Consider the following 20,579-nt stretch of genomic DNA (forward strand, 5'->3'; position numbering starts at 1 on the left):
GCGGCCTTTGAGGTGGGGAGCATCCAACTATTCCCTTTGAATAATGTTCTGTCAAATAAATATGCTGCCTGTTGGCTCAACCAGTGAGATTTGTCACATATACACATGTGAAATGTATTTCAAAGACTTTATCTGTCAGTTTTTAAAACTATTTCCCCTCATTGTACCTTCCTGGCAATTAAGAGTGCCTGATTTCCACGATAGCAATTTCATCTATTGTCTTGAGAATCAGGCGGATGTGACGTCTGCGTTTTTATCTTTCCTCTTAAATGAACAAGAGTTCCTGGCTTGTACAAAAACAAGAGATTTCAGACCAAAGTCATTCCAGTCTTGACTTCTGAAGCACCAGGGGAACAATGATGTTGTAGGCTTGAGGTGGAAACCGGAGGAGTTTTTTGCTCATGTGCAAGAGGAGTCTCGTGCAGAAGAAGGTACATTCGTTTCTAATTAAGCCAGTGATAAAACTGTAGATGGTTTTATACCGGCAGATCTTACTGGATTATATTCTGATTTGTTAGTGGCACCTGCTCCATTAGAACTGGGGGAAACTCCATCTGCAGTTCAGAACAGAGTGGGAGGTGGATGGGGACTGATGGGAAGGGATTTATAACTTGCCTTTTTTCTCTGCCTGCTTTGTAAAACAAAAGGGTTGACAAAGATCAGTAGTATCTGATTCACCACAATACCTGCATGCACTGTGCATGCACCAAAAATACAGTAGCAAGTGTGTATTCTGAGAATAATGATGCTTACTGTTTCCTTCACCATTCTTTGTAGTGGTTTTCCCACACAGGTGGTACTTCTGAGCTGTCTTGCAGCCTTATGTCAGTTTGGGATTTGCAGCATTATGAGTTATAGAATAGATCTTTCTTTTTCTGTATTGTGTATGAGTCAAACTCAGTGTTTATTTATCTGACTGAGAGTTGGACCTACATAACTAACAGCAATAAGAAGTGTATGTCTATACTGATATCTCAATTTGTCTTTGCAAAATGCATTCTAGTCTTTAATTGGATGGTTCCTTTAGGAAAAGGTGTGTCTGGTCTTCTGGCATTGATATTTTAACTTTAGTATATTTAAGCTTCTCTAGTTGCTTATATGATTACTGAAATTAATTCCCTTAGATAGAGCTCCGTGCAGCTTTCATACTTAACAGTTGATGTTTTGCCACTGAACCCATGTAGTTCACAATCTGCATGACCCTCCTATCCTATTATTAATTATTATTTTTAAAGGCCTGGTCATCCTGGAGGTAGTTTATAGACATACGGAAAACAAAGACTGATGTTGTGGTGCTAGAACATAGGAGGAGGCAATGCTAAAACTGATTTTATTGAATGAAAATTTTCACCCTGGGTCTCTAATCTCGGCACAATTTTCTCCCTTTCCCTCTTGCCCCCTATCTCAAGCCTGTTATCACCCTGAAATCAGTGGATTATGTGGTTACAATAGTCTGCCAACAAACCTGCTGGCTGGTGCAAAACTTCTATGTTCTTTCTTTCCCTTTGTGGATGTTTGTGCTGCAGAGGGGACTTCTACTGCAGCCAGCTTGGCTGAGCCAGTCTGGGGTGCATCTTCACATCAGGCTGACTGAGAAATAATGTTGTGTGTTGAAGGGCTTTGTGTGCAGAGTGTTAGCTGAGGGGAATTGGGATATGTGTCTGTGTTGGGTTGCATTTCCCATGGAGGTAGCTGACTTCCATGCTATGAGAAGTGAAAATGCAGACAAAGAGTAATTGAAAGCTCTGCTAGATTATCTAGTTAAAGCAGGATGCAGGGCAGCTGAATTATCACAACTGTCTGCATGGATTATGGCTTGCTGAAATGTTGCAGAGCCTCAACAATAGTTTTCCTTATAAAGAAAGGATAGAAAGTGATGAGGAGTTGTGAAACAGACTATGTCTCAAACGAAGAATATTCTAAGCTCTTTGATTTTTAACAGATGCTCCTCTTGACAGTGCTGCAAACAAGCCTACTGCTGGGCACTGTAATCACAGGTAAGAAAACAGGTTTGGACTAGAATATATTTTCACAATTTTTTGTGAGATATGAGCCCCCCTTCCCCTTTTTGTACTGACTCAGGGATTTTTCTCACAATGCTGAAGGCATCAGTAGTCATTCCTTTTGTCTGTTTACCTCAAAACAGGCACTGTGTTGAGTCCCAAACATTCCCTGAAGTCAGGAAGGTTTGACTGAACAAGAAATAGGGCTTTCCTAGTGTCCTATAGGCTTTAGTGGGATTGTAGGCACGCACAAATGAACACATGGCATTCCTCAAAGGATCAGAACTTAAATTACTCATGCAATGTTTGGGCTGGCGGAAATAAAAAAGAAAAGGCATTTCAGTAATGCATATAATAATAACAAAAAAAACCTGTGATCATATGGACTGCCGTGCCAGGCTTACGGTCTGCCTAGAAGCCACCAGGACACCAGTGGGGATAAATTCCTGCAGAGAAATTCCTGAACTGCAAAATGATTGCTTTAAATTGCAGGTTAATGTTGTGTTTTGATACTCAGGGTCATCAGGGGGTTCACCTCAGGAGTCATCAGTTGCCCGTTGCAGCCTTTTTGGGAATGATCACATCAAAACGTTTGATGGTTCCTTGTACAATTTTGCTGGGTACTGCAGCTACCTCCTTGCTGGGGACTGTCACAAGCACTCCTTCACCCTCTTAGGTGAGTCTGAACTGGGTTCCATCACTGGAATAAAAGACAAATAGTTCCCCTTTGTCAGATAGGATGGACCACTGCATAAAAAGTGGTCTTGGTTGGGGGTTTTTTGTTTGTCTGTGGGTTGTATTGGGGTATTTTGGGCTTGTTTTGAAAAGTGGGATTACTTCCCGGGCTTCTGTTGTCCTTTGGTAATGTAGCTCATACATAAATAAGCTGCTGAGAAGCAGAGATTTTCTTACTACTCCTACTAAAAAGAAGACCTTTACTAATTTTGTATTTTTCAGGGGGATGTGGCTGAGCTGAGTCCAGGAATAAGAGCTATACAACCCTTTAGAACGAATTTTATCTGTATTCTAAACCACACCAGTAAGAAAAATCCCACCTTCTAGGACAGGCCTTGGAATTAGCATAGGCCTCTGCAGAGTTATTCTTGGGCATAGAAGTGATGATATATGTACCAAACCTGTATGTGACTTTCATACCAACTGCTTTGGTAGATGTTTTTATATTCAGTAATAACTGTTCTGTGTTAGTCATAGTTTAAAATAGGTTTTTGCTGGCCACAAATTGTCTTCCTGAGTCCCAGAACTAAGAGTATTTGGTTGTGTTTCATCTCCTCAGGTGATTACCAGGATGGGGACAAAATTGGTTTCTCTATGTATCTTGGAGAATATTTCAGTCTTCGCCTCTCTTTAGATGGAGTTGTGATGCAGGAAGAAAAAAGGTACCTCTAGGAACTATTATTCTAGCAGAAAACAACCTGATGGGTTTTGTGTATCACATGCTGAGAATTTCCTGTTTTTTCTCCACAGGGTTTCCATACCTTTTGCCTCCAATGGTATATTTATAGAGAAGGAGGCAGGCTATTATAAAATATCCAGTGATGAGCATGGCTTTGTGGTGAAGACTGATGCCAGTGGAAACATTCAGATACTCCTTCAAGAAAAGCACTATAATAAGACCTGTGGGTTGTGTGGCAATTTTAATAAATTCCTTGAGGATGACTTCAGAACTCGGGAAGGTAAGGTTACCACTAACTGATTGTATGTTAATGGAAGCTCTGCACACTTTTCCCGATTCAACAAAGATGTTGCTGATCCAGCAAAAATGTTTCTACAGAACCTGTCAGATACCTCAAGCTGGTGTGTTGAAAAGCTAAGTCCGTTCATCTTCCTTTCTCCTGAAAGGAAATGGCAGTCACATCTCATTCCTGAGAAAAGACCAGGCATCTGAATGTAGCATGTTTAGAAACCTGGAAACTTTCAAATGCAAAGATAAAGCTACAGGTTAATTCATGTGCGGAGACTGGCTAGAAGAAGACCCAATAAAAAAGCATTGTGAAATACCCATTGATTCAACATCTAATTTTTCATGAATTAGCCAAGAGGTAGTAAGAATAGATAGTGTAAGAATAGAAAGATACAACAGCAGAAGATTAAATTCCTGCTGCTTGCAGGTTTGGCATGGGATGCTGTTCTATAAAGGTGTTACCTTTTAATGACATTTCGCCACCTATAAGGGCTGTTGGATTGGGGGGTACACCTTGTATCACAGCAGTTCCTGGTGAGAATGAGGAGAAAAGGACACACCTTTGCTGCTCAGTACACCTTTGTGTGAAGACTCAGAGTTTCTGGAAAGCCCTGAATGAGACTGAAGGATTGGTCTTGATTTGTGGTATTTCAGAGTGTCTTTTAATTCTGAATGCTTACCTGAAGAGGAGAGGTTTGAAGTTAGTTAATACATTGATATATTAGATTGATAACATGAAGTGTGTATTAAAAATAAATGATAGTGATAGGGAGACAAAGCAGCTTGGAAAGGAGCCTGGCAGTGCTCCAGAGATGTGTCCTACTGGCACTCAGGCTACATAAGCATAACTTCAGTGTACAGAAAAAAAAAGAGATGTGTGTTAAATGATGTGTGTATTAAATGATAAAAAGAGATGGTGTGTTAAAATGATAAAAAGAGATGGTGTGTTAAAATGATTAATCTGTCCTTCAGCAATGTAAATAATAAGAAACAAACTCTGGTGACAAAACCTGCTTGCCATGGCTTGGATCCCTTGATGTCTGAATGAGATGAGATAGGAAGTTTATGGCTTTTTCTTGAGACAGGAAGTAGTAGTAAGGCCCCTAGCTTATGACTCCTTGCTGTGTTTTTAGTGTGGAAGTGGAGAACTGATGAGAATCTGATGAAAGAATGGCACACATTGTTTCTGTGTACACTTTGGATGCTCAGCTATTGAGGTCTGGAGCTCTGAAAGATGAGAATAAAATTGATACCCTGCTAAAGTAATACTGGGAGGACTGAGCTTTGAAGGCCTCAGGTGTTAGTTCTTGAATTCCCCAAAAAAGCCTCTCCAGTAGGTTTTGGAGTTCATAGAATATCCTGAGTTGAAAGGGACTTAGCAAGTTGAAAGTATCAGCAAGTCCCGGCCGTGTACAGGACACCCCAACAATCCCACTGTGTTGTCCAAATGCATCTTGAACTCTGGCTGTGATGATTTCCCAGGGGAGCCTGTTCAGTGCCCCACCACCCTGCAGGGGAAGAACCTTTTCTCAAAGTTGCAGACTCACTGTCCTTCAGACAGGTTGGGGTGCTGAGTCACTGCCAGTGACATGGTTCCTACAATAGCTCGTCCTGTGGAGAAGTGCTCATGTCCTGTCCAGACTGGCAGACAACATTGATTTTATTCTATGGGCTTGCTTGTTTATTGGATAAGGAGACAAAACCAAGCCTAACCTTGAGACTTTGTTTTCACAATTTAAGCATAACTAAAATATAAAAAGAAATGTCTCAGAAGCTTTCTAGGGTTTTTGTTTGGTCTTTTGTCTGTTTTTTCTCCTAGACCCTAATGAAAGGTTTCCTCTCTGCTCTTTCTTGCCAGATAAGGTCTGGTCCTTTATGGCCATTCTGTGAAGGCTTCTAAGACTTGCCAGTTGATCAGGCTCTGCTTTCTGACCTCAGCATGCACTTCTAACTGGTTGCCAGCCTTTGCTCATATCAAAAAAATGAAGCTGAGTTCTTTCTAGATGCTCAGATATCTATTTGGCCACCTTTAGCCCATGTGCTTGATTCAGGGTCTGGGATTGAAATTAGACCATTCTGTTGTGAGGAGTGTGGCTGCATCACTAGGCTGTAGAGTTCTGGAGGGGGTTCTTTCCCTCTCCTGTTCAGTATTACTGATTTTACATTCATTGTAACAAACTGGAGAGGGCAGGAAAGATTTTATAGTCCATGACTTTGTTATTTCATGTCATTAATTTGAGGCAAAGTATGAATCAATTTTTGGGCAGCCTTACCAATAGTTTTGCCTGTCGGAATAATGTAAAACTGTGTTAAAAAAGCTCCCAAAACAACAAACAAAAAACCCCACCCTCATTCCTCCCCTGGAATTGCTTGATAAATAACCAACATGTGAAAATTGGTTATTTACCAACTGAGACTCTATTTATCAATTACGACTCACAGGACTGTAGTGTCTTGACCAAATTTCTCCATTTATTTTTATGGATGAGTTAACAGAGCCTGAGAGAGTTTGGGCTTGTGGCCATTTGGAAAATCTTCAGGAGGTCCAGGGAAGGAGATCAGGGTTCCGTGCCTGGAGCATGAGGTGGTTATTCCTGATGCTTTGCTTGCCTGATCATCAGTGTCAAAGTAAACAAGGTGGTGCCAGTTTCAGATTTCAGAAAGAGCTGGTGATTGGAGGCTCAGATAATCATAGTGAACAAGTATTTTGCTGCGAAGAGTGGCCATCTGAAAATCGTTCTGAAGGGAGACAGACATGAGGGCAGCAATCAGAGCACTAAAGGCATAGTCCAGCAGGACAATCTTGGAGACCCTGCCTGCTGCTCAGGCAGTGGGGGAGTGGCCCTCTCCTCAAAGACTCTGCAAGGTCACAGTGTCGTGATGTGTCTGGGATGTTAGGAGCAGGTGGGATTTGTGTTATCTTTAATATCTGCCTCCTGAGCCCATCTTGCATGCTAAAAGGAGATTCCACCCTAGCTGGCTGCCTGGGGGTCTTGGCTTTTGAGCAGCAAGTTTACCTGCTGGGATGTGTACTGTGATCCATATCAGGCATCTGATCATCCCTTCTTGAAGCACTTCTGTCCAAATCCTTTGTTTTCATTATGTTTTGTGACAACATCTGTTTTCAACACATTTCCTGCAAGTCTTAGGCAAAACCAGTGCTTCAGCCAGAGTCCCACCCAGGCTGCATGGAGGGCTTCTGGGTGTAGAGCTCTGATGAGCCCTATGAGGGAGTTGTTTAGCTGTTTCTGCAGAGTCTTGGGTGCTTCCAGGAAGAAGAGGTGACCACAGAAAGGACAGGAGGCAAAACAAAACTCTGCTGTGCAAGAGATGAGGGTAGTCCTGCTGTGTGGTGGGATTGCAGTGCAGATTATGTTGACAGCATCACCTGCCCACTTAACCCCCAGATTATTTTTTAGGCTGTTGTGTTGTCCCTTCCACTGCCTTTCCTCTTCTCCCTTCTCAAGTTGTTCAGCAGAAGGAAAGGGAGGTGTCAGGTGGGAAAGGCCAGGGGTCTTGGCAGCTGCTCTTCCCTCTACCCATAGCAGTAAGGTGTGCTAGGGATAGTTCTCCCTCCCCATTTTTCTTCCTGAAGCCTCTTCAAATAAGTGAAGTATTTAGGTTGGAAAAGACATTCAGGATTATTGACTCCAACTTTTGAGAGATCACCACCTTGTCAACTAAACCACAGCACTGAGTGCCCTGTCCAGTCATTTCTTGAGCACTTACAGGGGTGGTGACTCCACCACCCTGCTCAGCAGCCTGTTCCAATGCTTGACAGTCCTCTCCATGAAGAAATTCTTCCTGGTGTCCAACCTGAACCTCCCCTGGTAGAGCTTGAGGCCATTTCTTCTCATCATGTCCCTTGTTCCCTGGGAGCAAGGGAAGAGCCTGATTCCCACCTGGCTGCCCCCTCCTGTCAGGGAGTTGTGCAGAGCCAGAAGGTCCCCCCTGAGCCTCCTTTTCTCCAGGCTGAGCCCCTCAGCTGCTCCTCACGTGACTGCCTCTCCAAACCCTTCATTTACTTGAAATGTGAGTCATAGAATACAGCAAACAAAGAAGTATAATCACATAATGCAAATGTTGTGTAAAAGAACCGCATAAGAGGTATAAATTTACAAGCATTGCAAGAAGGAAGGAAGGAAGGAAGGAAAGAAAAGAGAAGAAAGAAAGAAAGAAAGAAAGAAAGAAAGAAAGAAAGAAAGAAAGAAAGAAAGAAAGAAAGAAAGAAAGAAAGAAAGAAAGAAAGAACGAAAGAGGAGAAAAATTAATGGAAGGAGAGAAATGAAAAAACAAGTGACCAGTATTTTAGAGCCAACAGTTGTCCCGACCTTCAAATATTAACCTGTGGGTGATGGAGCCCCTGGGAGTTGCTGCCAGCAGGAATCCTGGCATGGATGTGTATCCAGGGCTGGAGAAACACTGCTTCAGAGCAGAACCCAGCTCCTGTTACACACCTGCTAGGGAAAGGCTGCCTTACTGCAAACAAAAGGGAATCTGGCACCTTGCTTCTCCTCAGGCCAGCTTGCATTGCTGCTTTAATGTTTATAATACATGGTAAACTAAAGGGTTGTGTTCTTCTTATTGCTGCATTTCTTTCCTTGTTCCAAGTCCTGGCTGCATAGATGACAATTTTGTGTCTTTTATCCCCTTTCCCTGGGAGTTCTTTGCTCTCTGCTGTGGGCCTGATACATGCTACCTCTAAAAGCCCCTAATTTCTAGTTTACAAAAAGTCTACAGGTCTTAATACCTCTGCCTTAGCATTCTCAGTGCAGTTTTCATGACTACCATAGTTTAGGAAGAGTGGTCTGTATATTCCTTGTGTTTGTACTAAACAGGGAGCTCAATGGAATCTTTATTATCTCTACGTGTATATTATTAAATAGTCTATAGTATACTTGGGAAGAATTTCTTTTGGTTTCTTTTGGTTTTCAGATACAGCCAGGTTTGTATTTCAATATATCCTCTGCATAAGGTCTTGGGAATGCATTAACACTGGCAGTTGATAGTCTCACAGGCACCACAATGGGGTTTAAAAGAATTAAAAAAAAATTTAAAAAAAATTTAAAAAGGGTCACAAAATTGTTTAGTAGCAGGTACCCATAATAGGAAGCCAGAGATAGTCCTGGAACCAGCAAGGTCATGGGTGGCAAAAGAGGCTGGAGGAAGCATTCCCTCTCTGGGAGGGTTCCCCTTCTCAGAAGGATGGAGCAAGAGCAGCAGAGAAGTGGTTTGCATCTCCTGGGAAGTCACAGTCATACTAACTCATTCAGCTTTGCTTTTATGCAAAATTGATGCAAATTTTGGTAAGCCTGGGCCAGGAGATGCTTTTCCTGGGACAGAGGAGCATGTTTCAGGACATCTTACCCAGGAAGACGATGGGCCCAAACAATGGTGGTGCATGTTTAGCTTCTTTGCATACAAGGTTTAGTTTTGGACAGGAGAAAAATCAAGGCTAGCTGGGATCAAGAGTGCTAATGATTTATTCAGTTAGGGAAAGCAGATGGGTTTGTTTGTCTAATATGTTTTGTGTTTTATTGACAACTTTTAATTGGTAAGAAGATGTGCAGGCATGCTTTGGCTCCTGCAGATTGTAGCTGACCAGCAGCAACTCCTACCATGTTCATGCAGGTGTGAGGGAGGTGGGAGCTGCCTTCTGCAGGCTTTAGTCTGTCCTTGAGCATAGAGACATCCTTAGCAGAACAAAATCCGTATCACTGATCATGGCTTTCCTACAGTCAATCTGTTTGGAATAAAAATCTATTTGATACAACAGTTTATATTTTTAAAGAGAGCTTTCAGCAGACTATCACCTTAATAGCAGTCAATAATGCCCATTTGTTGCTAAAACCCTTCAAACAGCATGTTTCTTCTCCTCTTCTTCATTCCCAGGGACCCTGGTGGGGAACAGTTATGATTTTGCCAACTCCTGGGCCTTGCACAGTGAAAAGAAGCACTGCAAGAGAGTGCAGACTCCGAGCAACACCTGCAACATTTCATCTGATATGGCAGAGAAGGTTGGTGCTGCAAGATGGCATTCTGGTTTCAGTCCTCCCCTACCTGAAAGGCAACTTGCCTGCCCTTTGGCAGAAGAACAGAAATCACAGAATATTCTGATTTGGAAGGGACCCACAAAGATCACTGAATCCAACTCCTGGCCCTGCACAGGACAGCCCCAAAATCCCACCCTGTGCCTGAGAGCATTGTCCAAATGCTCCTGGAGCTCTGGCAGCCTTGGGGCTGTGACCATTCTCTGGAGAGCCTGTTCAGTGCCCCAGCACCCTCTGGGGGAGGGACCCTTAATGATATCCGACCTAAACCTGTTATCTGTCTATCTAATCTACCTACCTATAACCACCTTCCCCTTTCCCCCACCCCAAACATTAAATAGGCAAACAGAGAAAACATCAGCTTGTTTGAGGCTGAAGTGTGAATTACTGCCAAAGAAATTATGATGTTACTTGGGAAAGGTGTGTTTCAGTGATTCCTGCAAAATGAGGAATTAGTTAATTCCCTTTCTGATTGTGCCAGCAGGGAAGCATCAGTTCTGAAGCCTCTGTGGGCACTGCCTCCCCCAATGGAACTTGTTGCAGTTTATATACTTGGGAGTCAGCAGAGGAGGGAGATGCTCCAGCCAGGCTGTTTTTGATATAGGATATGTTTTCAGTTGGTGTTCCAAAAACTCTGTGTCACCAGGCTATTTCCCTTCCCAGGAGGAAGTTCTTTCAGCTATGTGTACACATAGTAGTGCTGATTTAGTGAAGAAACACAGAACTGTTTGCCTTGGCCAACTCTGTGACCCCCTTTGCTGCATCAACCTTTTTCTTCTTGTCTTTTATAAGTACAAACATGCTTCTTGTTTCCCTTAGACAGGGTGTGGTTGCAGGCAGATGGTCACCAGCTCAGGGAAGAAAGTACCTTTGAATATTTACTGAATATTATGGCTGTTGTGGTAAATTGAGACTTCATCCCTTGAGGGGTTACAACTGATTCCATGTACTTTGTTGTAAATCAGAATGATTTTCTGGGTGGCAGGTTTGGATTTATACCAGAGTAATTGAGGCTGAAATGTAGTTGTAAGTTTCTCACTATTCAATTCCTGCAGACAGGTATTTGCTAAACTAGACACAAACAGCTTCTCAAGTGTAGTGGCACTTCCTGGAATATATCTGCTCTCCAGCTAACCTGTGTGCTGGTTTCCTACCTACCTGGAAAAGGCTAACTAAGAGTTGGACAAGTTGCAAAGTTCTGACTCTATACTTCCATTAAGCTTTTGGATGGGGATGCTTCAGATGTGTTGTGAAATTCAGTGAAGGATGCTTGTGCTCCTCAGCACTTAAGCCTCACTACCTGCAAAACTGGCTGAGGAATTATGGTAGTGATTTCAGGTTGGAAATCTCCAGCTGATGTTTCTTGCTTGGGCAGAGATGGTGTGTGGGGGTGTGAACAATTGGGATTGTTCTGCCTGGAGAAGAGAAGGCTTTGGGGTCACCTCATTGTGGCCTTCCAGTGCCTGAAGGGAACCTACAGGAAAGATGAAGAGAGACTCTTGACAAGGGCCCGGAGTGACAGGACGAGGGGGAATGGCTTCACACTGACAGAGAGCAGGTTTAGATTGGATATCAGGAAGAAATTCTTCCCTGTGAGGGTGGAGAGGCCTTGGCCCAGGTTTCTCAGAGCAGCTGGAGCTGCCCCATCCTTGGCAGTGTCCAAGGCCAGGCTGGATAGGGCTCTGAGCAACCTGGAATAGTCGAAGTTGTCCCTGCCCATGGCAGAGGTGTGGACCTACGTGATCTTTAAGGTCCCTTCCAACCCAAACCATTTTATGATTCTTTAAACCTGGTTACAGCTCTAGAGAAAGGGTAGTTCTTGTGACTGGTTGTGGTCCCTGGAATTTAATCTGTTCAGGCAAGTTTAGAAAGTGTCAACATTGCAGCTGAGGCTGGGGAGTGGCATGTAGGGTGAATTCCAGTCCGTTGGTCAAGTACAACTAATTTGGATTTTATACAGATGCTATTAAATATTGATGCTTTGTTGATAAAGTTTTCTTTCCCACAAACTGAATGAAAATATATTCTCTCTAATGTGAGTTCATAAGCTCACAGCATTAAACATTGCCTTAATTTATTCATTGTGCAAGAATAAACACAGCACTATTAACAGAAGGCCAGCCAAACAAGTGCCTGCTGAAGAATGTAGGGCTTTTTAATCGTGTGCTTTGTTTGCTTGCCTCAGCTTCAGGAATGTAAATCTCCTTGGTCTCCCTGCCTCCCTCCCTGCCAGGCAGTCAGCTGTTAGGTGAGGAAAACAAAAGCTCTGCTTCAAGACGCTCCTCCCACCCCAGTGCCCCCACACTGGGTGGGTCTGTGGTTTTCTTTACCCTCTCTGTTTCCCCCCTCCCTGGCCAATAGCATCCTTGGAGAGATGGCTTCTGGCTTCTTTCAGCAGGAATTATAATGACACTATGAGGGAAAATGGATTCACACTGTCAGAGAGCAGGTTTAGACTGGACATTAAGAAGAAATTCTTTCCTGTGAGGGTGGTGAGGCCGTAGCAAAAGTTGCCCAGAGAAGCTGTGGCTGCCCCATCCCTGGCAGTGTTCAAGGCCAAGTTGAATGGAGCTCTGAGCAACCTGGGATAGTGGAAGATGTCCCTGCCCATGGTAGGGGGTTGGAATGAGATGATCTTTAAGATCGCTTCTAACCCAAACCATTGTATGATTCTGTGCAGTGGAATCATGATTCTTTAAACCTAAACAGAAAGCCCTGCTGTTCCTTTATCTTTAAATCCTAAAAATGTTAAATATTTTTTTTGAAGTTTCTGTCTTGTTTCTTGTTTGGAAGTTTCTATCGTCTTTCTGTTTTGACACATCTCTGTGTGTCAGCTGAGAAGTCTTGAACCACCTCACATTCTTATCCCACTGCTGCTAGGGCCTTTCTCTGCCCTCCACCTCTAAAACACACACACACTTAGTGTGATTAGCTGCCTTGCCTCAGGATCCAGAGACTATTCCAAACTGGGCAGTGTTGGAGGGAGGAAGAAAGCCTTCCTACCATGCCCTGCCCTCTGCAGCTGATGTTTAGTTACCCAAAAGGAGCCTCACTGTATTGTCTGATCCTTTTTTCACTGGTTTAGGCTGTTCCACAAAGTACTGCAATTTAACAGGCTCTAAGATGACCAACAGTATGGGTAACATGGATCTGAAAGTATAAATGGGTGATCTGGAAAAGGATGGCAACAAGGCAGCTTTGAAAACAAAAATGTGTAGGGTTTAAAGCATTGCAATTAATTATGGTGTTCTTATACGTTACCTTTATTTTGTAGATTTCACCTCTAATAGAAATGGTGTGTGGTGGCCAGAGGTCACTGTATTATTTCCTTTTTTCTTCTCTAATTAGGAAATTATACCTCTTGTATGTTAGATGTGAAAATTATTGAAATTAAAATTAATCTAATTTCTGCTTTTGCTGAAATTCAGCTCTTACTGCAGTTGGTAAAAAACAGGTCCCCCATTATCCCATGGAATACTTCCATATGTAATAAAGAAATAGCATTATTCCCAGATCTGAAAACAAGTAGAAATATTCAGCTTTGGACCATCATTCATCATGGCTGGGGTCAGAGGCAGGTCCAGCAAAGGTCCACAGGTCCAGCCCTGTCCCTGGATGGAGCAACCTGGTCTAGTGGTGGATGTTCCTGCCCATGGCAGGGGATTGGACTAGAGGATCTTTAATGTCCCTTCCAACCCAAATAATTCTATACAATATAATAATATACTACATGGGTGAAAATGAGGCCAAATATATCTAAAATCTCATTTTTCTTCATCAGATTAATCAGCATTCAAGGGAAGTGATTTCTTTCAGTTTTTACCTAGTCTGCTCAAACATACAGCCACTGTTTGGTGTATTAAACATACTGGGTTTGGATACTTTTAATGTGAAAAGGTGGGAGGCTAAATCTTTCTCCATGAAATATATTTTCTGAAAAACTATAACCAGTTAATGGCACCAAAATATACCTTTCCTGAGTGTTCTGGAGAATCCATATGTGTATCTGCATACCATTGGTTTTAAATTCAAGGGAACAAGAGGGTGTCTTTGATTGCTTCTGTTATTTGTTAGGTTCTCTCTCTTTAATGGTAATTGTTAAGCTGTGGACAAATGCACTTCATGCAGCAGCAGAAGGAAATGCCACAGAAATGGGAAGAATGTACAAAATTCCACCTCCAGCTCTGTGCGGTGGGCCTGGGACAGAAGGAAGGTCAGCAAGTTTTGTGGTTACTGAGGGTTGCCAGTGCCAGGACCCCGCCAACCTATTTAAAGAAATATTTAAAATAGGACTAGTGCAGAAGGGAAGGGAGGAATTTTACAACCTTCACCTGCATTTCAGATACTGCGGTCAGTCCTGCCAATTTTAATCTTACAGCCACCTTTGGCCTAAGCACTGTTTCAGCCTGAGGCTTCACTCTCCAGTCTGTTGGGTTTAAATACTTTGTGTAGAGCAGCTTCCATGAGCAGGAATGTTACAGCAGTGGCTGAGGCTGCCAAATATCTAATACCACTGTCCTCTAAACTAAAGAATAAGGACCTCTCTTAGTCCAGCCTGGCCAGTGAGTTTTAAAGAAAGGAAGGAATGAAAATAAAAATAACTTGCAGAATGGTTAGAGTTGGAAGGGGTCATTGAGTCCAATTCCCTGGTTCCAACAGGGCCATCCTAGGTAAGGCTGCTCAGGTCCTTGTCCACTCACATTTTGAATATCTCCAGGGTGATGGTTCCATACCCTTTTTTTGACCACCCTCACGGGGAAAGTTTTTGGTTTTGTATCTATTCAGATTTACCCATATTTCAGCTTATTTATCATGATAATTGAGATATGTCTGAAAGATGGGAAAATTTCTGCTATAACTTTTTGCCTAAAGTCACTGGAAATCTGATGAAATTTGAACGGCAAGAAAACCTTTACACAGAGAAAAGGAACTGTTTATTGCTTTTCAACATATATCACTTGGTTTCTAGATAACCAGCTGGGGCTCAGCACAGCCTTTAGCTATGCTGTTAGTGAACAAATCCAAGACCAAAGAACTAGAGGAAAAGAAAAATGGGTTAGTTTTTTTGGTGTGTAATCTCCTTTGTTTTTTAAGTCACTTTTCTATCTAAAATGTTCCTTTTAGTGGAATATACAGTCTGAGTTTTGCTGTTGGAGTTGTATTACCTTGAGAAACTTCATTAGCTCAGCCCCTAAACAGGATTGTTGCATATACTGGTTTTCTACTGCACTTGATACCATCTGGATAAAGGCTTTGATCCAGGAGTTGCTGTACTGCTCATCCTCTGAATGGCTCTGAGCTCACTTTTGGTTTTATCAGTTTCATCTCCAAGCCCTGCTTTAATAGCTTTCTTGGCTGCTTCTGTTGTTGTTACTTCCACCCTTAGGGCATCTTTTCAGCTTTTCTGTACTTCTGTGAGTCTTAGAGCAGCACCAACCACCATTTATGTGGTTCCTGCTCCCCCCTGCTTCTAGTGTCTTTTTATCTTTTCCCATCTGGTTCAGCATGGTGGGTGCTGTCTGGGGATCAGAATTATCCCAGGCTGGAGCTGAATTTCTGATTTTCACCATGTCCAGCTGTCATGTTTTAAGTTCCCTGAGTCCTTTCTCAGAAAGCTCAAAACCTCTTTGCACATGTGGTTGTTCCCTGAGTCCTTTGCTAAACTTGGAATACATTCCCAACAGAGTAGACATTTCTGGTTGGTTTGTTTTTGTAAGCAAGAAATTCTATCTAGGCTCAGACATGTACTAGCTTGAGTTGATCACCTGAACAAAACACCCTTTAGACAAAATAAAAAGGTATTTTCTATTCAGCAGTTTTCCTATACAGGCACCATAGCTGCCATTCAGAGAAAACATCTTGATTTTTTATTTTGGGGGTTTTTTTTGATCTACATTTTTCATCTCCCAGAAAATGAGATGCTTTTAAATTACATATAATTATTATAATTATATGTATAATTATAATATAATTATTATTAATTTTTTTTTACACAGCAGCTTGTATGTGCTGTCACCTCAGGTACATGTTAAGTTTTTTAGAAGTAATGAATTGTAACTGTGAACCACTATGAAGAATATGCCCTCCCCTCTAACCACTGAGTATAACTCCTAAAAAATACACCATGGTTTACATTTGCTTACATAAAACACTGACAAATAAGTAGAAGAAAGTTGTGTTCCAACTTTTTGTTGTGCTGGGGTTGTATCAGAAAATTGTTTTTTCACTTAGCTAAACTCAGTGCCATCCTTTCAGAAAGTTGTGCTGAGATCCTCAGACTCATTGAACTGTGACATAATGTGTACAAAAGAGTTTATGTGGGAGCCTCCCCTGGAGAATTTAATCATACTCTACGTTTTCCTTAAGTTTTGTTCTACATACAGTTAAGTTTCCTCTCAGGTTTCTGCTGTCTGAAAGAAGAGGTCTTGATACCTCCTCCTATCTCCCTGTGCTGTCCTTCCCTCACTGGCTCTCACCACGCTGATTTAACTCAGGAGAAGAGCAGAACAAATTGCTTTTCTTCCCTGGGCTATTGTTCTCCTATTTATCTGAGCTAAATTGACCTGTTGTGCTTTGGACAAGCCAGCAGGAGCAATGGGAATGTGTGGCCAGAAGTGGAAAACAAATTTCATTCCTGGGATTTCAGTCAGACTCAATCTTTCCCTCTGACACCTGCTCTGGCCACTTGTTATCCAAAAGATTGTCTGGTTGTTTTTCTTCCTACCTGCCTTAGTTCCCCTCTGTTGCTGTGTGACTTTCCTGGGAATCCAGGCACAATCCAGTTCTTTTCTGGGAAGCCAAAGGAAGTAGAATGCCTCCATCCTTTTGCTGACTGACTGACTGATGTGTTTCTGTGTGAAGCATCCCTTATGTGATGCTCCATTTTATAATAATCAGTATATTAATGTATCCATGCATGTAGTGAATAAATGGGTAGAGCTCGCTCTTAAATAAGAGCTGTGATGTTGTTAACAACAGTGGTGATGATGTGTTTGGAAAAGTTGAGTTTTCCCGTCTTCCTGAGACTACAGGAGGTAATTTTGTCCCCTTTTCTCTCTCTCTGTCCCTTTGCTCCTAACTTCTTGTGCAGGGCGTCCTGGAAACCTGCCAGCTGCTGAGCACATCGCTGACCTTCTCCCGGTGCCACCATCGAGTGGATCCTGAGCCATTCATCAGCCTTTGTGAAAGAGACATCTGTGTCTGTCCCCAGGGTGTGGACTGTCACTGCCCTGCCTTCCTAGAGTATGCCAGGAGCTGCGCTCATGAAGGAGTCATTTTGGAGGGGTGGCCTGAAGAGAGCTCGTGCAGTAAGCTGGCAGATTTATTCCTAGGCTGCTCATCCCCAATAGGATTGTGCCTGTCTTGCAGATTTTTGTCCTGCAGCTAAAAGCAGATGGTGTATTTTAGGAGGTTGGTTCATTTATAGGAAGTGCCTTTGCTCACTTCCCCCTTTCAGCTCTCCATCACCCATCTTTTACTAGAAGTTCTTGTCCCTAATGCAGTATTTTTTGAACTGTTTACAAAGAAGATCCTGAGCTGTTACATGTCCCACCACAGTGTACACAGTCAGTGAAGACTTATTTGATACACAAACGTATAGACTAGGATGTTTAGGTGCTATTTTACACATGGCATTTTCCAGCCTGTATTTTAAGTCAGCATCTTTGTGAAATGCTCTCTAACGTTTTTGCATAAAGACAATTGTTTCACCCTTTATTTGCTTGAATCAATTGCCTTGAAATTGAGATGTTGCCTTTTCTAATCTAATTTTTGTCTAGTTTAGAGATCCTGATTGCATCTTGAACTGCTGCCTTTATTAGCCCAATTTTGCTGAATTCAGAGGTCCTGATTGTATCTGTGCTGAGGTTTTGCAACAAGGAAGTGCAAAGACTGACTGAGATGGATTGTATTTATAGAGGAAAAGTCATGTTTCCACCTACTGCTGAGAACTGTGGTTTAATAGAGAGCATTAAATAAATAATTTTAAAAATCCACTAATGTCATGTTCTCAGTGCTTTTTCTCATGGTTTTTTGTTATGAGAAAGGACATTTTCCTTGGGATCTTTGTGTAAATTGACTACATGGGGTAAACTGTCTGATTTGTACTGATAACACTTTGTTCTCTGGTAAAGATATTCTGCTATTGGCCACTGAAGAAATCTGTGCCTTCAGACTGTGGTTAGGGCAGCAAGATGCTGCCAGCCACTTGTTCTAGGGATTGTACAGTCTGAGTTCTAGCAGTATTTTATTACCTTTCCATTGGGACATAAAAGGGATCTATTAAAGCTCATCTCCTTGCTCAGGGTGTGAGCCAGGTAACCCATTTTTGCTGGGGCTCTTTGTAAGTCTGATTAAAAGCCACGAGTTAAATGAGCCTTTCTGTAATCCCAGGAGCTTTGGAGCTCATTTCTAACCCTTGAATTCACGAGCTGCAGTTTGGTTTTTTTCTCCTGAGTCAGGAAAGAGGGAAGTGTCCCACTGCCACAGCGGGAGCTTAATTTTCTATCACCCTTCATCTGTGCTATGGTGCTTTCTCAGGAGATGATGATGATGATGAAAGTATGGAATACTCTGCTGTGTGGGAAGGGCTCTAGTGCTGGGCACACTGTGCAAGTGTGAGTTGGTGCCTGAGCTGAGGGCACCCAGGGCAAGATCACTTCTTCGTTACCCTCCCACTACTTCAGCAGAGGATTGGCTTGGAAAGGGCAGTCTCTAACTTTTTCTTCCCACTTCATGCCCCCGCAGTATTGTAGGACATGGTGTGTGTATGCACTGAAGAGAAGGAATGCCTGTAATAATGTGTTTGCGTAGTAGCCTGGCCTAGATAATGGCAGCAGTGGAGATACCAGGCATGGGTGTTATCCTGAACTGGTGGTTCTCTGGAAGAAGGAGGATGGGGTTTCAGAGTTTTAACTGTCTCCTGGTTCTCCCAGGAGAAACACCAAACAGGATAATTTCACAAATGAGTGGAGTAAGTGCATGGCTTAAAGGTGCAAAACAACCATGTCTGTCCAAATTGCTTAGATATTATTACAAAACTTCTCCCTAGGTTTATTATTCTTTATGCACTTGGGTTTAGTTATTAAGATTCATTTTATTAGAAAGCAAATTGGCTTTAACCTCTGAGTATTTACTATGCTACCTGACAGATGATATTGCAGCAAATTGAAAATCAAATATTTCTAAAATGTTCTGCTTCTAAAAAAGAAATAATCATTTGGAAACTGACATGACTTTTTTTTGTCTCTGTAGTTCAGCCCTTGATAATGAAAGGATTTTTTGGTTTAAGAGTTACTGAGGAATTTGCATTTCTAATTTCTTTTAATTGTTTCAGGGCCAAGGTGTCCAGTTGGCATGGAATATAAGGAGTGTGTATCCCCATGTGCCAAAACCTGCCAGAGTCTGAATATCAATGAAGTGTGTCATGGACAATGTGTTGATGGCTGCAGATGCCCTGGTAATTTATTTACTGGGTTATTTACAGAGAAAAATTTGGCAGTCAAGCTACTATTTTATTAGAAGAAAGAAAGCTGTGTCTACCCTTAAATTTTCTTGAAATCAGGAACACTTCTTTTTTCTGGGACCATGCCCTAGAATAATCCAGTTTCTGTAGCACCTGTATGCTCACTCCATGAAAGGGCCATTTTTCAGGGCCAACTAAAAAGTAAATGTTTCTGTGAAAATCAGTACCAACTAATATTCCAAGATTGCCTTTATTTCTTGGTGAGAGACTGCTTGCCTTTGATGTACTCCTGAATTGCTTGGGTTAGAGGCAAATACAGTTAGGGGAAGAAACAGCAGAGAATGCACTGAAGGAATTTCTTGCAGAAAAACAGTACATATAAAGCTTGCACTGCAAATTCAAAGTTCTTCATCATTTAGGTGAATAATTTAATTTATTATTGAATCTTCCATACAGGAGATTTGATTGGATTAAAGGGAACAGCCCAGCCGCACCCATTTTCTACTTCTGTCTGTTGTACTTAACTGCAGGAGGAGAGCTTGGTTCCTGGCTCCAAAGCTCCATATGCTTCCATTTCTAGCTGGTTTGGTTTTTTGTTTTTTTTTTTTTGTTGTTGTTCACTGGGTGCTTTGTTTGTTTTGAATAGGACTGTCTCTGCATTTCAGCCTGTCTGGGCTTTGTAAATGCACACAGGTGTTTAGGGTCGCCTTGTACAAGATGCCAAGTGTGACGGAGGTTTGCAGAGCTTTGCTTTCCAAAACAAGGCAATAATGACAATGTCAGCCTTGTTTGAGGAGTCACTGCATTCAGAGTTTGATAGTTTCCCATTCAGCTGCCAGTCTCTTCCTTACTGGAGGTTCAGAAGTGTGGCAGGACCTGCAAAGGTGACAGACAGGTGATGTAACCAGACTCTGGAGATTATTTTGCTGTGAAGGATCCAGCTACTGTATTTGTGAAGGATCCAGCTACTGTATTTGTGCAGTCCTGGAAGTGTTGGAGAAAGCTGAAGGAGCTTAATTAATCCTCTGGCTGCACAAGGGCTCTTGCTGTACTTTTCCTTTGGTAGATGCATTGGTCTGTTCAGCATGGGAAAGGTCTAAGGAGAGAGGAACTGAGAGGTGGAGAAGTAGGAGCTCCACAGAAACGGTAAAGGGCATGAGAATAACAATCAGCAGTTCAAAACTTTTACTGCTCTTTGTTGTACAGCCAGAAAAGTAGAACCTGGAGAAAACCAGGAGGATCTGACAGATGACTAGAGGGATTTTTGATGAGGATTCTACCTTCACTTAGCTTCCCTCCAGTACTCCAAGGGCAAACAGGATCTGAAGTATGTTTGACCAATGTCTTCTTTTTTTTTTTTT

At 42.2% G+C, this 20,579-nt stretch overlaps 1 protein-coding gene across 1 annotated transcript in view; it reads left to right on the top strand.

The window, feature by feature from the left end:
* Positions 1-326: 326 nt before the first annotated feature.
* The window catches only part of VWF (von Willebrand factor), a 117,128-nt gene continuing 96,875 nt past the window's right edge, over positions 327-20,579 (top strand). The window contains exons 1-8 of the mRNA XM_036404921.2: positions 327-431; positions 1,943-1,997; positions 2,521-2,679; positions 3,298-3,400; positions 3,489-3,697; positions 9,598-9,722; positions 16,846-17,062; positions 19,090-19,212. Coding sequence (XP_036260814.1) covers positions 402-431; positions 1,943-1,997; positions 2,521-2,679; positions 3,298-3,400; positions 3,489-3,697; positions 9,598-9,722; positions 16,846-17,062; positions 19,090-19,212 — 1,021 coding nt within the window. The 5' untranslated portion in view covers positions 327-401. The remainder of the gene's footprint in view (positions 432-1,942; positions 1,998-2,520; positions 2,680-3,297; positions 3,401-3,488; positions 3,698-9,597; positions 9,723-16,845; positions 17,063-19,089; positions 19,213-20,579) is intronic.

This window comes from Molothrus ater, chromosome 5 (assembly GCF_012460135.2).
Source record: "Molothrus ater isolate BHLD 08-10-18 breed brown headed cowbird chromosome 5, BPBGC_Mater_1.1, whole genome shotgun sequence".
NCBI lineage: Eukaryota > Metazoa > Chordata > Aves > Passeriformes > Icteridae > Molothrus > Molothrus ater.